This window comes from Apodemus sylvaticus, chromosome 7 (assembly GCF_947179515.1).
Source record: "Apodemus sylvaticus chromosome 7, mApoSyl1.1, whole genome shotgun sequence".
NCBI lineage: Eukaryota > Metazoa > Chordata > Mammalia > Rodentia > Muridae > Apodemus > Apodemus sylvaticus.
In genome coordinates, this window is record NC_067478.1 from 840,244 (window position 1) to 857,463 (window position 17,220).

General features: G+C 43.5%; 1 protein-coding gene across 3 annotated transcripts in view; it reads right to left on the reverse strand.

Moving 5' to 3' along the window:
- Lars2 (leucyl-tRNA synthetase 2, mitochondrial) overlaps positions 1 to 17,220 on the reverse strand; it is a 94,142-nt gene that overhangs the window by 71,995 nt on the left and 4,927 nt on the right. For all 3 annotated transcript variants that reach the window (XM_052186873.1, XM_052186871.1, XM_052186872.1), the window contains exon 3: positions 11,043 to 11,171. In XM_052186873.1, the coding sequence (XP_052042833.1) occupies positions 11,043 to 11,171 (129 nt within the window). The remainder of the gene's footprint in view (positions 1 to 11,042; positions 11,172 to 17,220) is intronic.

Genomic DNA, 17,220 nt, shown 5'->3' on the forward strand with positions numbered 1-17,220 from the left:
AAGTCCCTGGCTTATCCACTTACCTGCCCTCCAATTCCACCTAGGTTTACTATGCCCCAAATCCAGCCACAGTAAGAGGGAAGGACTCATGAAATACCACCACCCAAGATCAGTCAGTGTTCGCTGGGTTGTATGGCAGAGACAGGGACAAAAAGACAGAAATAGACTGATTTTCCTCACTGGTAATAGCTAATGGTAAGTAATCCTAATTAAAGTCGTTGAATCCCAAAATCAAACAGTCACAACAAAAAGCCAGCAAGGCAGCTGACCCCACAGCTTGAGAACCACAACTTAATAGAAAGCAGGGGTAAGAGGAGTCAGAGCTGGCTTCTGGTGTGGAAGATGGACCACCCCCATGTGACTTCTCAAAGGAGAGTCAGAGCTTGGGGCAGATGGAACATCTCCATGTGAGGTCCTGAGAGGGAGTCAGAGCAGGCTACTGTCACAGCAGATGGACCATTTCCATGTGTGGTTCTCATGGGGAGTTGGGCTGGCTTGTGTCCTCACTGACCAGAAGCTGCTAGCCCGGGATATAGTGATATGTGTCAGGGCTCTGTAAGTCGGACCAGAGCTGGAAAGAGAGAGAGGCCTGGGCGGGCTCAGCCAGCACTGGAGCACAGTCCTCCAGAACTAGGTACCTGTGCATTTCAGGGTTGGCAGGCGGGCTGGAGGCAAGCTGATTCAGCAAAAAGGACATAAGGCTGAGAGTCATGCTACAGCCTGATCTATGCTGCATTATTTTACCAAAGAGACATAGTTAGTGGGATCTTATGTGCACGTTTAAAGACTTTAAGAAGGCAGTGGGGAACAAGCAGGGGTCTGCTGTCCTTCTAACGCAGGAAGCAAGAGTGAGCCATGCCAAGAGGAGCAGACAGGAAAGAGACTAAGGCATCTGCCCCTGCCTTTTCCACCAGAGACAGGAGTGTGCCTCCAGAATAGGGGCTGGCCAGTTAGAAGAAATGACCAGCCTCTCTCCCTCCCCCATAAAACAGAGCTTTATATCTGAAACCAATTCAGCTTCAGATTCAGGCACCATGGTTACTGCTTCACAAAGAGAAGCTATTTTCAGTGTCTTGGCTTCTCTGGAGTGAGTTCAGCACTCTTATTTCTGAGAAATGAGAAATGCAATGTTTAATTTCATTTAACCAGTGTAATAAACCACCATTATTACAGAGTGGATATAAAAATCAACTACTTCAGAGTATGAAAAAAACAGTGCACCTATTCCCAGAGGGCATGCCTCCTGTGGAAACACAGAAGAGCCTGGCTGGCGGGCAAGTCAGGCACTTACTTTCCAATCAAGGCGCTGGACCAACATGCCTTCTCTTCCCAAACCACACCTGAAAGCATTAGCCTGCAAATCCACTGCCTACCTCCTGATGCCACAGAGATTCGAAAATCTGGAACTAAGTGCCACACCATGCACTCTGGGCACATCACGAATTCTAACTGCAGATTGCAAACTAAGGAAACATCCACAATCGTTTGCTTGCTGAGAATGCCCCTGGCAGCTAGCCTTTGTGGGTGATACACAGTAGTTATAGCTGCTAGACACAGGCACAGCTTCTTCCCGCACTTGCACACAGCTATGGCTTTCTGCCTGAGATGAGCTAATTAGCCCAAGCCCAGCTGTGCAGAGGTAATGAGTGAGGACTTCTGGTGCCTCATCACCCTGCTCCTAGAGCAGAAGGTGCTGGGGACACCAGCTGAGGTGGGAGGCAGGAAATTTATTTTCCAACCATCTGTGCATACAACATATGAAAACACAACAAAATCACCATATGGAGCTAAGCTTAAGTATGTCATCAGGCTTCTTCTGAGTTGTAGGAGCAACCAACAGTCAGAACAGCCTTTTCTGATTATAAAAAAAAGGATTTAATTCTGGCTTTCAATGGCCCTTGAGTAAACATACAGGTCTTGGGAAAGCTTTATTGGGGCTACTGAAACTGAGTTATACTCAAAATGGCATTGCACATTTTTTTTGTTTGCTTGCCTTCTGACACAGAGTTGCATATAGCCCAGGCTACCCTTGCTTTGTTGATTTTCCCGCCTCCTCCTCTTCTGGGGTTCTGGAATTTCTGAGTTATGCAATACACTTGGATGTACTACAGGTCTGAAGGGTTTTCTTGCTCATCACCTCTGAGTAAAGCAGCCCATCACTGCCTGATTTACCACCCTCAAACCATCTAGTACTCGCACAGTGCTTATATGGTCTATATGTGTCTATGATTAAGGCCAGCTGCTAAAGACCTCTAACTCTCTTCTCACATGTCAGTGTGACTTGGGCTTAAACCTAGACACCCTCAGCAGAGATGTCATTCATCCACCATGTACAAAACTGACCCAGCTGCCTAGACTGCTCTTTCAAAGTGTGGAAACTTCCAGCCCTACCTCCACCCATAGCAAACTCAAGAGAAAGCTGTTGTTACAGAAGAGCTGACAGGACATGCATGCTTGAATGTTGTACTGGCTGGTGAAAGCTTCGTGCTTTAGCTCAAATTTGGGGAACCGGTTTCCTTAATGGCTTTCAAGGCTCACTTAAATACTTTTACTATTACTGCAAGGGCACACACATACCACGGAGTGCATGTGGAGATCAAGGCTCACTTAAATACTTTTACTATTACTGCAAGGGCACACACATACCACGGAGTGCATGTGGAGATCAAGGCTCACTTAAATACTTTTACTATTACTGCAAGGGCACACACATACCACAGAGTGCATGTGGAGATCAAGGCTCACTTAAATACTTTTACTATTACTGCAAGGGCACACACATACCACAGAGTGCATGTGGAGATCAAGGCTCACTTAAATACTTTTACTATTACTGCAAGGGCACACACATACCACGGAGTGCATGTGGAGATCATGGGACAACTTCATTAAGTTGATTCTCTTCTTCCACCTTCATGTGGGTTCTGAGGATTAAACTCAGGACATTAGGTTTATCTGCAAAGTACCTTTGTCTGGTTCTAAAATGTCTAGTGTTCACATTCAGTGATAGTCTTAAAAAAGACTGCTAAGCCAGGGACACTAAGCTTATCTGCATTGCTGCCTTACTTCTATGTCAAGGCCATGAATCAGATCAGCTCTTGTCAGCTCATGGTAAGAACACACTGCTTTTATCTGCTGCTGTTTGGTTTGTTTGACTTGAGGCAAAGTCTTACTATGTTCCTTATATTGGCCTCAAAACTAAAGTTCCTCCTGCCACTGGCTTTCCAGCACTGTTATTATTGGTGAGCAGCACCATGTCTGACTGGAAACAAAGGACTGTGTAAGTTGTAGAGTATTAGAAAAAGAAAAGAGGGTCCCATGCAACCTTTAAACAGTTGACTTGCTACTGACAAAGAGAGTTAGAGGGATTTTCTCTGTCCCGAAGAAGTTGAAAAGGTATTGGCAGATGAGACAAGCACATAGGACTTAGCTGAGGTAGTCTATGGTTTTGCCCATAAGTCTTGATAAATGTGAGCAACAGAATCAAAGGCCAGTTTACAGTTAGTTCAAGGAAGATTAAGTAGACCTTGAAGAACAGTAAGGACTAACTTATAGGGGAGCATGGAAGAAAACCACAGAGGTAAGAACAGGGATATTCACTATGAAAAAAATTGTGTACATCATTAAGGACTGTGGATTCAGGAGACTTGGGCCAGCAGACCAGAAAAAAAAAAATCATTACAAAGAGGCTAGAGAGATGGCTCAGGTGTTAAGTACGATAGACACCTCTGGAAAATCTAGGAGGTTTTAGTCCAAGCACCCACAAGGTGGCTAATAACCAACCATATGTCCAGTCTCAGAGCTCTAGCATCCTCTTCTGGCCTCCCTGGGCATTAGGTAAGCACACGGTCACACTGTCCACAGACAGACATGCAGGCAAACACCCATTCATACAAAATGAAATAAAGGAAAAATGTTTAAATTGTTATAAAAAAAAAAAACAACTGAAATGCAGTTAGGGACAGTTTAAGGGTCCTGGATTAGCCTTGCAGGACTATAATCAGAGAGTCACACAAGCTAGTTGGTCACTGACGCAGACACAGGAAGGCTGTCCTACTATCTGCTATAGGAAGAATGTCAAGGGTTGAAATTTGGGCCTAAGGAACAGCTTCCAAATGGAGGGAATCACTGTCTTCTACGAAGGATGACACACCTCAGTCCTCACACCCTGGGCTGGAACAACCTGGAGCCACTCAATTTTGGGCAGCTTCCATAAGAAACAAGGACATGTCTGATAACCTCCAGGCTACAGATATTCTTAACTCATTTCCTCCCTTTGCATAATCTGAAAACCTTCAACTTTCTGAATTACCATTCTTGCCTAGTCTCAAAGCCAGACTATAACCCATAATCTTTAGTCTGCTACAGTACAAAACAGTCTGGAGCCTGGGAGAGGATGTTTGCATTGCACTCTACTGACAGGGTCAATAATCCAGACATTACATAAAAAAAACAATATAGAGCAATAAATTGGCAACTAAACTACAGTGAGCAAACAAATCAGAGAAAAGGGAGCTTATGTAAAAATTATACATGTGCATATCTTAGTCTCAATGGGAGGGACCAGGAAAACACAAACTAGAACCATGGTCAGCAAGATGGATGAGGTAAAAGTCCAACAATAGATTCAGTTTCTGGAACCCATGTGGTGGGAGAGTGCCAACCTCTGTGCATGTGCACACATACATAAAATAAATATAGTAACAGTTCTGGTTGGCCTGGATCTCACTCACACTGATCCTCCTGCCTCTGATTCCTTCCTGTGTGCTTGGATTAATGTTATGTGCACCACACTGAACCAATAAAAAACTGTGTTTGAAGTTAACTATTTAGCAGTTATAGAAAAAATTTGACAGAGGTTTTCCTAGTTGACTGCCTGTTGTTTACCTATAACATCAGTTTTATATTTGATACAGGAGAAAGTTTGTAATGAAGCTGGTGGTCAAGGACCATTTGTTGGTCAAGTTAATCAACAAAGGAATCCATCCAATCTTGTCTGGCTGTCCCAGAGCAGATATTCCCTTCCAGTACTGACAGTTTATAAAACCATCAAAGTCATTCAACAAGCCTTCTTGTATACTCTTTCTGTTGCTTTCTGAGAAAGTGTCTTGCTGCATAGCCAAGTATGGCTGGCCCCAAATTCCATCCTCTTGCCTCAGCCTCCCAAGTGCTAGGCTTACAGACGTGACCTAGCTCATCCATCTCCAACACCAGTGACAAAAGAAAAAGAGATGTCTATTTCTCTTTTCCACATTGATTCCACATTTAAAACAGCCCGATGAGTTTTCACCAAGTTTGGTATTGCACATACAATGATCTGACTTAAACAGGAACTATCAAGATAACTATTTTCCAGGTGGAGATGGTTAGAGAAGCAGTTCAGCAGTCAATAGCATTGGCTCTTCTTCAGGAGGAGCCAGGTTCAAGTCCCAGCACCTACATGGCAGCTCACAACCCTATCTAGTTTCAGTTTCCAGGGATCTAATGTCCTCTTCTGACCTCTGAAGGCATATAAGTGGTACACACCATAGGAAGTACAGGCAGAAACAACAATAATAAAATAATTCTAAAATAAATTTTCTTAAACAAAGTAGCTGGGCCAGGTGTGGTGGTGCATGTCTTTAATCCCAGCACTTGAGAGACAGAGGCAGGTGGCTCTTTGTGAGTTCAAAGCCAACTTGGTCAACAAAACGAGTCCAGGACAGCCAGGGCTATTACACAGAAAACCCTGTCTTGAAAAAACAAACAAAAACAGAGAGAGTACCTGAAACACAAGGGTAGAGAACAACTTAGCATACCTGCTCACTGTGGGAAATGGCTATTTTTGGTTGTCACCTTGACTACATCTGGAATTAACTAACCCAAGTGGCTTCATACACTTGTGAGGAAATTTTCTTAATTAAATCATTTGAAGAGGAAATCCTCACCTTTAATCCACATCTTTTGATGGGAAGATCCACCTTTAATCTGGACCACACCTTCTGCTGGCAGCCTACATAAAGCATGGAAGAAGGAAGCTTTGCTCTCTGCCTGCTTGCCCTTGTTGATGGCAAGTTCATGCCTTTACTGTCATTAGAGCCTGTCTCTTCAGGATTCTAGTGTATATTAAAGACATCCAGCCTCGTGGGCTGAACAACTACTGGGTTCTTGGACTTTCAGTTGTCATTGTTGGACTAGGTGGACCACAGCCTGTAAGCCACTCTAATCTTTCAATCGCTCTCTCTCTCTCTCTCTCTCTCTCTCTCTCTCTCTCTCTCTCTCTCTCTCTCTCTCTCTCTCCTCTCCCTCCCCCTCTCCCTTTCCATCTCTCCCTCTCTCTCTCTCTCCATTTCTCCTTCTTCCTCTCCTCCCCCCTTTCTCTCTCTGTACACATTTATTCAATCAGTTCTGTTCCTGTTCCTCTGGGGAGTCCTGACCAATACACTGACATGAACCCTGATAACAAGTAACAGTATCACATCCAGGCCCAGACTCAGCCAGTGGGCAACCTGAAGGCATCCCTGGCAACAAAGACAGCAGCTTCTCTAAGGCAGCCCGGGAGCCTGCTCCCAGCAGAAGACTACAGGGACTCCTTGATTAAATGGAGATAATTCGCTTTCCTGAGCAGCTCAGAGCAAATCAATCAGTATAAATCATAATTACAGCTATCATTTATTAAGGGATGTATTATGCACCAGACACGTGGCATATGCACTACCTAATGTGACCTCACAGCAACCCAAGGAGAAACCAGTTCCAGTGTCTCCCTCCCTCCCCACTTCCCTCCCTTCATCCCCTCCCTTTCTCCCTCCTTCCTTCTTCACAGCCTAGATGCCTGCCTATGAGCTAGGTGAGCACTCTGCTGCAGCCCGATATCCAAAGCCCTTCCTGTAGAGCAAATGAGGCGAGTGGGAGTCTGAGAGGCTGTGTGGCTATGCAAGGTCCCTCTGTTAGAAAGCAGCAGAATAGGGGTCAAACTAATGCTGTCCACTTTAACTTTGGGCTTCAGCTATGAGAGAAGACACCCCCTTATTTTATGGCCCTGAGCTGCCTCAAGGCTCTGATTCCTCTTGTACATCTTCTGTCAGCATTTCATCCTGTCCAAGACAACTAAACTCCCACATATACCCCCTCACTTACCTAACTGTTGGCAGACTTCCCTATACTTGGGCACCAATAATTCAATTTTGCTTAAATGCTCCAGCTTGGCAATGTGCCTGAAGCCTGCACACACTGATGGTGTGCACTGATGGTGTGCACTGATGGTATACACTTACAGTTGCTTTTTAAAAAGACAAATATAGTTGAAAGTTAGTTACAGAATTTCACTTGAAAGAGCCCGGGTGTATAGTTCAGTGGCAGCATACATTCCCAGCATGCGCAATATTCTGGGTTATATTTACTTGGGAATGAAAAGGGAGGGGGAGATTGCACTTTGGGCAAGAAGCCAATTAATTCAGTCCTTGGTTTGTTGCTATTTTTTTTCCTTTTCTTTTTAAGATTTTATGATTTTTAAGATTTCTTTTTAAGATTTTTGTTTATGTGTATGAGTATATGCACACCACATGGTACAGGAACCAGTGTGTCTCATCTAGAAGGTGTCTCATTTTCTACACCTTGGACTTACAGTGAGCTACATGAGTAGCTCTGAGATCTTCTGCAAGAACACCCAGTGCTCTGAATTGCTGAGCTATCTTTCCAGCCTGAACTACCTCTTTTTAGAAAATAGTATGAAACCGTGTCTGAGAAAAATATCTTTCCTAAACTAGGATGACAAATAACTGTGGTACCTTTCAATTTTGTAGAAACCTGAGTTCAGCAATACAAACTATTAATTTTCAAGTGACAAACACATGATAACATGACCTTGTGAATTTTATAGGATACTTCTTCCCAACCAAAAAAAAAAATGTTCACCAGTTGTCTCAAGAAATATATTAACCTTCCTAAAGGCCTATGAAGTGCAAGATGCCACCTGTACAGGGCCCAACAGGTTCATAAGAGCAATGGCCAGTATCATACCAATAAATGTAACTAACAATGGGTTCTCAAGTGGAAAAGTCCCACTTTGGTGCCAGGCATGGTAGCACATCTCTGTCATCCTAGGATTCAGGAGCTAGAGGGAGAAGATCATCCTTGATTATCTAGCAAGTTTGAAGTCAGCCTGGGTTATTGAGACCCTTTTATCAAACAAAACAAAATGTCCCAGTTTGTAGGTTTGCTGATTCTCACCACACTAGATCTCCAACTACCATGAAAATCAATAAACAGAACTCAGCAGAGATATATATACAGCTGGTTCTTGGGGGCTAGAGGAGTAGGCTCTACTCACAGTAGGCACCTGCCAATACTTACTGCTACATTTGGTGTGATTAAGTGTACGCCTCTTGAAATACCAAAGGGAAGTAACTATTTGTGGTCCTGAAGGAACAAGCAAGTTACATGAAGAAGCTGCCCAAATGCCCAAGTATTCTACTCCTGTTACAATGACATCTGATGTCAAGTATGTACCTATAACAGTGGTTCTCAGTCTGTGATTGCACACAGTGGTCGCATAGCAGATATGCTGCATTTCAGGTATTTACATTATGATTCATTATAGTTATGAAGTAGCAATGAAATAATTGTATGGCTAAGGGAGTCACCATAACATGAGAAACTATTAAAGGGTTGTAGCATTAGGAAGATTGAAAATCACTGCTTTAGTACATCTCATGGTTGCTACCATGCTCTGTGATTAAAGGTCATGGAAGAAGGAACTTTTGCTCTTTGCCCACCTACCCTCACCTATACTAGCAAGTCCATTCTTTCACTGCATTAGAACCTATTTCTTAGGAATTCCAGCATATACTGAAGACCATCTGAAACATACAGCCTTGTAGACCAAGCAACTTGGAGTTTTCCATTCATGGCCAGCCATTGTTGGATTAGCTAGACTGCAGCCTATAAGTAATTCTAATAAATCTGAGGAGTGGGGGAGGGAAAGAAAGAGATTCATTCTAAAAACTTTTTTACTCTAAAGAACCCTGACTAATATACATGATTTTATTCTCATCCTACAGATGCAAAGAAATTAGGTCTTGAAGAGGTAACTAACTGGACAAAGATCACACAATCTGGATTTGAATCCTGGTAATGTGGCCCCCATCTCCTACTCAGCCACTGGACGATTTCCCCTCTCTCTTTCTGTGGATGGTCAAGCAAGATACAATGATTATTTCCACCCCATCTTATAGACACCATATTGCTAAAGGCCACAGAGAAGGTTCTGGGACTGTTTTGGCTTCATTTCACGTTACTGTGATAAAATACCTTGACCAAAGCCACCCAGGAGAACAGGTTATTTTAGCTCACAGTTCCATGTTAGTCTGCTATTGCAGGGGAAATTGCAGCAGCAGGAGCTTGAAGCAGGCAGGTTCTTACAGCCACAAGTATGAGCAGAGAATGAGTGATGGGTATTTGTGCTCAGCTCTCTTTCTCTACTCTTGTACCGTTCAGTGGTTGAGAGCACTCACTGATTTTGCAGAGGGCCTGGGTTCAGTTCTTAGCATCTACATCTTAACTCCAGATCTGAGAGGATCTGATGCCTCTGACCTCCTTAGTCACCTACATTCACATGCACATGCTGACATACGCATACATATGATTTTTTAAAAAAAAAGAAATCTTTAAAAAAAAGATGAAAAAACAACTATAAGGGACTGACCCACATCGGCCAAGGAATAGGTACATCCTCTTCTTTAGGTTTCATTTGTCTTTCAAGACCATTATCAGGTAGCTCCTCTGGGTCAGTGAGATGGCTCAGCAAATAAAGATTCTTCCCATCAATCCTGAATTTGATCCCTAGTGCCCACATAATGTAAGAAAATGGACTTGGGCAGGTTGTCCTCTATACGTACTATGGCATGTGACCCCCACCAAAACATAAATATAATAAAATAAGATGTTCCTTCTTTAGGGAATTATTTTCCATTCCCCAAATATTTTTTCCTACAAAATGAATACAGGTTCATCAGAAAACATGAAAAACATCCAATAACAAAAGGGAAAAATATCTCTTGTCCAAAATTGCAATGTAGCCAAGGCTAGCCTTGAACTTCTGATTCTCCTCCTCAACTTTCAATTACAGAGATTACAGGAGTGTGTTATTACACACAGTTTTATTGTTTGGATTACAAATGCACCCAGAGGCTTGTGTGTGTTGTTAAAGGCCTTATCCCCAGGTGGTGCTACTGGATAATGGTGGGATCTTCAAGAAGTAGGGCCTAGCTGGGCCTGGTGGCACAAGCCTTCCAGCTACACCATAGCCTGAGGCAGAAGGATTCTAAATTCAAGGATAATCTACACAATTTAGCGAAACCCTGTCTCAAACTAAAATTAGGAAGAGGAGATGAGGATGTAGCTCAGTGATAGAAAACTTGCCTAGCAAATGTGAAGCCCTAGGTCTATTCCCCTGTGGCACTCACCATAAAAGGCAGGGTCTAATTTGATATGTCCTTGAAGGAAATCTTGGGAACCCTGACCCCTCTCTATTGCTTCCTGGCCATGGGTTAACAGTTGTGCTCTGAGGTGCTCTTATCCTCAGCAGAGGCCTAAATACACTGAGTCCCTGGAATCATGCACTGTATCTGTAAGACCAGGAGCTACAAGAAAGACTTCTTTCTTTCTCAATAGCCATCTCAGGATCTCAGGTACTTTGTATAGAGGTACAGAATTGACCGGAGTGCTGTACTTATCTTTTTTGTAAACCACTGGCTTCACTGTACAGTGACTGCTTATGGGTGGGCTCCTCCTGAAAAAGGTGCAGTGTCACCACATCTGTTCCTGCCTTCCCTGAGCCTGTCCAAGCCCATCCCTGGCAGAGCACCTACCCTTTGCAGCTGCTCCAAGTTTACTCAGATGTTTCATTACAAGGCTTTTCTACATACAAGGGAACTGAGCTAGCTGTTCACGTTCACACTTAAAGCCATTCAATCTTAGCTAGAGTTGGCTTTCTTCAGTGTCCTGAGCACATACGACCGCACTACACTCCTGTCTGGGGTGACATAGGTACTTGTCCTTACCTGCATGCCTCTCATTTTCTGGAACCGTGCGATGGTGTCGCTGAGGGTATAGACGCGGACATGGCCCATGTGCAGCTTGCCAGAAGGGTATGGGAACATGGAGAGCAAGTAGAACTTGGGCTTTAATTTCTAGGAAAGAGGAACAAAGGATGACAAAAAGTGTTTATTACATATTTTCTGGAAGCTCTGCAAGCAATATTATTTTGGTACTTTACTCAAGGTAAGAATTTAACATTTTAAAAATCCCTTAAAGAAAAAAAACCTGTTCTCATTATGTAAATTGACAAAAATGTATTAAAACCTCCAAGATTCAAAGGTTCTGGTTTTAGCTAAAGAATGTCCACAATAATTCAGAACAATGTGTTAAGGGCTAATTAGCCTAGGTGTTTTCAAATTTTCTCCTTCTCTTCTAAAGCAGTTTAGGTCTTAAAGGACTGTTTTTCCAGATGAGCCTCTAACATTTAGATCCACATTATTCAAGTAGAAGAGGTTGAATTACTCAGAGATCTCCAAAGCTAGAATCCCTTCCTCAGCTCCCCATGGCTGTATCCACGTGAGATCCAGTGCTGACAATGGGAACTCCAGGTACTACACGGGTCCTGAAGTCTAACCAGCACACTGTGAGTTTCTCTTTCAACAGAAAGGCTTAAGTGGAAAAAGCCATGAGGGAACACACACAGTTTGTTCCCCAGTGGAGACAAACAGGTGGCCACAGATCAGAATCATGATTCTCCAGCTTCCAGCAGCAGCAACATGAAAAACATGGGAACTCTACACATCTGACAATAATGAAGACAGAACAGGGAGTCCCGAGAGGTCACTGCCATTGGGTACCCCAGTCTTCCACTGGCAGGATGTCAAATGCTGCCAAGAGCTTGTGCACATCAGAGGACAAGGGCCCAAAGGAATGGGTCTAGTCACGGATTACATACAGAAGACTTGACATTTCCGGTGCTTATGGAAAGTCCTGCAGTGCTGAGGATAGAACTGAGGACCTCGTGCCTGTTAGGTGAGGGCTATTATCACTGCACTTCAAGCACAGCCCCAGGATTGTGTGCTAATCATCTTGATATTTATCCCTGCCATCCAATAGGACCACAGTAATTCTTAAATGAATGCTTGTTGGCCTACCAAAAACATGGCCATCCACCCAGCAGACTTTACAAATCCTGTCCAGGGAACTGGAGGCTCCTCTAATCGAGCCTCAGATTCTGCCATGGGGCATCTGGGGGAATGACGGGTAACCGCAGCTGGTGGTCAGTGAGGGTGGATCATCTCTTGCCACACTATTGTTAATTTTGGTCTTCTGGCTCTCCCTTCTTGGTCCCTACTTCTTCTAGAGTTTTGGGAGGCACCAAGGCTTTGCCTAAACACCAAATACTGAATACAAACAGAGAGAAGAAGTCACACCCCTTCCTGTGCATGTGTGGGAGGTGATGTTTTAAACATCGCTGGCTAGTATCATAACTGATGGTAGACAGCGCCTACTCGTGATAGTTAATACCAACTGTTAACCTGGCAGGGTCCTAGAATCACCAAGGGAAGCAAGACTCTGGGCATGTCAGTCAACCTGGGTTAACTACGGTGGGAAGACCAAACCTAATTGTGAGTGGTACTCTTCCATGGACTCAGGACTGGAACTGAAACAGGGTGAGTAAGAACAGTAGCTGCATTGTCAGTCTCTGCTTGCTTACTGTAATGCAATATGATCAGCTGCCTTCACCTCGCGGTAAAGGGTACTGTCTGAAACTGTGAGCCAAAATGAACCTTTCCTTATGTTGTTTCTGCCTGGTATTTGATCACAACAACAAGAATAACTAATACACAACTTTACTTAGGAAGCAGAACTAGAAATCAAATTGTAGAAAGGTTTTTGTTTTTGTTTTTATATACAGGATTCTGCTATGTAATAGGAGATGGCCTCAAACTTGCAACAATCCTCCTGCCTCTGCCTCCAGGGTGCTGGATTTCAGGTGTACATTAACACATGCTGCCATGTCATATCCAGCTTCTTGCCAAGTTCTTAAATTTCATCAGAGGTTTTAAATCTTTAACAAAACAACAAACAATAGCTAACGACCACCACCTCCCAACCCTGCAAAAATGCAAAAGGCAACTTTTCTTTGTTCTGTCAGTCCTCTAGAAATGACCAAGGTAAGTAGATGAGTGATACCATCTGGAGAAGGGAACGCTTTTTAAAGCTTTTCTCAGAATCTGGAGAGTACAAAAACAAAGCATCCTCTGTACTACTGGTGACAATGACTTAAATAAGCAGAGTGGAGGTGGGGAATGGAGGACCTGGTGGGGGTTGATGAGGCCTGAGGTAGGGCTGCTGTACAAGAGGTGGAGATATGTACAGAGCCATATTGGGGCAGTCTTGCACTTGGTCAGAGTTTGACTTTGGTCAAGGTTAACTTCTCCCAGTTAGCCAGGATCCTGCTCCACCTAGGGTGGAGCGCTCGTAGTAAAGGTTAAGTTCATTGTTCCTCCAGGTATAGGGATTCCTGAATTAAACAGGTGACCCACCCAGCTGCCGGAGCAGTCAAGACGAAGACCTCCAAGAGAAGCTAGACAACTTCCACTGGAACTCAGCCTGGAGTCTGGGGGGAGGGTTTGCCCAAACTGTTAAAAGGTCCGGCGCCATTAAAGTTTACGGCTTTGATCAGTGAACATTGACTTGGCCGTCCGTTCTTTTCGCCGCTCTTCCCTATGACCCCAAAATTCTCTCAACAGGTAACCCGGTTTACATGTGGCTGCGGGCGGCTACAGAGATAGAGGACCTTGGGGGTGAGAAGGCCTGAGGTAGGGGCTGCTGTGCCCTCGGGGGCTTCTCTGCTTTTAAGAAGTCTAGGTCGGGCTGGTGGCTTAGCTCCATGATACAGCACTTGCCTAGGCTGTGCAAGCTCGCGGGCTTTATCCCTGGCATGGGGGAAAGAAAAGGTAAGTGACAGAGGATCCTTTTCCCTTCTGAACAGGTTCTTATAGAAAACACACAGCTATTTCTACTAGATGCAAAACTAAAACTGTCTCCTTTCTCCTACCTGCAACAGATTAGATCCCACAGCTTTTCTCTGGGAATTTTTAGGGCTAAAAGAAAAAAACTATAATCATGTTCTTTGGGATCTAGAAAAGAAATAAACATCCTTGACATATACATTTGTGGGTTCTTTTTGGTTTTATTCTTGTTTTTCTTGCTTTCTGAGACTGGGTCTTGCTTTGTAGCCCAGGCTGGTCTCAGACCTCTTGAGTACTGGGACATCAGGCCTGTTCCAGAACTGGCCTATTTCTAGTTTTCGACTTCCAAGTTATTATGTAAAACAATTTTCTTCTATTACAATCATCCTATCTTCTTGTCCTTTTTAATATATCATATTAATTAACAACCTTGTCCAAGCATTTTCTACATGGTTTTCTCAGCCTCTCTTTTGTATGTTTGTTCAGTGAAGAGTAAATTAATGACAATATCAGATAATCACAGACAGCACAGCTGAGCGCCAACCTTGAGTTCACAGAGACACACAGAAAAGCAAAGCTAGTGAGTCTTTGATATCCACGAACATTTTTGTTTTTGCAGAAATACATTCAGCCTACTGCCTGTCCCTGCTTGTGCTTTTCTGTGTGAATTAAGTCATTTTCCTCTGTGACAATGAAATGAGTTCCATCATCTGGAGGTGGGAAGAGAAATGACAGGAGTCTGTGTTATAATTGAGTAGGAATCTGCCTGAAAGGGAAATTTTCATAATTACATAAAAGTGCAGGAATTCAAGCCTTTAAGAGAAAGTACAAATGCCAGCAAAGGGGAGAGGGTAATTTTAAAGGCTGGCTCCATCTCACCATCAGACTGTGATTTAGAACATGACTTCTGCATCTCTGGGATTGCTCTCTGAAGCTGTAACAGAATCCACACAGGCAGGGCCTCTAGTTCTGACCCTCACTCTGCCAGGAGGTGTGAGGACTCATGCAGACAAATCTCCATGCCTTTCCAAGCTCAGTCTATGCTCCACTGATGAGTGATACAGGAAGCTTTCACAGACGAAGGGCTCTCAGAGGGTGGGCTGGGTCCCAGCTTCTAACTCCCCAGGTAAAAGTAATACCTACTCTCAAGGCTGTTCTGATATTAAATAACTCAACCAATGGAAATGGTACCCAGTATATGATAAAATGCTCACTAAATAGAAGTTGTGAGGTTTTTAGTTTTGGGTTATTATTGTTGCTGTTGTTTTTTTAATGGTGGTTTGATGATAGCTAAGTGGCAAGACACTTAGCGTCTAAAGACTCACTTGGATGGACTTCAAACATACTTAATATCAATGTGAGGTGAATTCTAAAGCTTCATATACACCAGTGTTCAGTCAGGTTCACAGTCCCTGGTAAAATACATGATTTTATCCCTTTCCTTTCCTCCTTTCCTTTCCTTTCCTTTCCTTTCCTTTCCTTTCCTTTTCTTTCCTTCCTTCCTTCCTTCCTTCCTACATACCTATTTATCTAACACTTTAGAAGTATCTATCTATCTATCTATCTATCTATCTATCTATCTATCTATCTTTCTATCTATCTATCTACCTACTTATCTAACACTTCAATGTAGAAGTCTTCACTTTGAAAAATGTCTTAGTTGGGGTTTTACTGCTATGAACAAATACCATGAGCAAGGCAACTCTCATAAGGGCAACATTTAACTGGGGCTGGCTTACAGTTTCAGAGGTTCAGTACATTATCAAGGCGGGAGCATGGCAGCATCCAGGCAGGCATGGTGCAGGCAGAACTAAGTTCTACATCTTCATCTGAAGGTTGATAGTGGAAAACTGACTTCCAGGTAGCCAGGAAGAGGGTCTTAAACCCCCCCTACCTACAGTGACACACCTACTCCAACAAGGCTACACCTCCTAATAGTGCCACTCCCTGGGCCAAGCACATACAAACCATCACAAAAATGTTCACTCACATTTTCTCATTTGATTTTTCAAAACAAACCTGCAAGATAAACAATGTAAGGAACTAAGAACCATGGGGCTAAGGCAAAGGCCAAGTTTTCCTTGTAAATTTCTCAACTTTCTTTTTTAGTGTTCATTTATTTATTTGACACTTTATATCTCTCTTAATTATAGGTCTTCTTTCTAAACAATGCCTAAACTACTTCCCAGCTGAATATAAACAGCTCCCACTCTCAGAAGGAATGAGTATGAGTCCAGTAAGCGTCAGGAGACAAGGAAAGGCAAGTTCAATACAGTGTCAGATGAGGGGACGCTCAGCTTCCTGCCTTGGCCCCACCTAAGGAATTCTACAAATGTCTTCACTATTCCATTGCTGCTATTACAAAGGGAAAGTCAGAATAAAAGTCTTCTAGTATTTGCTCTGATTCAATTATAACAGGAGGCAGAGAATTTCCTGAAGAAATCAATGGTAGCCAAATGTATCATACAACTACTTTAGGGTAGAGGAAATGAGACCAGAAGCCAAGATCCACTGATCTACTGAGATGCTGAAGGCTGGACCCCCAACTTCAGATCACGTCAAAGAAAATACTCGCTGCCCTCCTCAGACCACAATGCTCAAGTGGCAGAGCAGGTTGCGACCAAATCCACATCAGAAGGAGCAGATACTTCTCACCTCACATGACATCCCGACAGATCCACAGGCCTCTCCAATAATCTCACCTATGACCTGTTAGATCCATGGGTTCCATCCTACCACACAAGGGTCAAAAAAGGACCCAGCACCTGCTAGTACTTCTGTTTTGTTGCATTTTCCCTAATCAAAGCTGCTCCAGAATATCTACTCTGGGGCTGCCTGTCATACAACCATGTACAATATTAACATGGACACATCTACCACACTGGAAAGTTTCTTGTGACCTAACCTTATGTCACCTCCTTTGCTCCTCTCAACAATCCTCCTGGGAACCAAGTGAGTGCTATTATCACCCTCCATTTTAGGTAAGAAAAGGAAAGTACAGAGACACTCAATTGGTTTAAGGCCACACATCTCATAATTTATCTTAAACCAAGCAGAGTCCAAGTCCTTAGCTCCTCTTCCCTACTCATGTGACTTGAATGGGCAATGTCCCCATAGGACCATGTGTCTGTACACTTGGTCCCCAGTTGGTGGGGCCATTTGGGAAGGTTGAGGAGGCTTTAGGAGGTAGAGCTTTGCTGAAGTTAAGGTTCTAGAGCCCAGC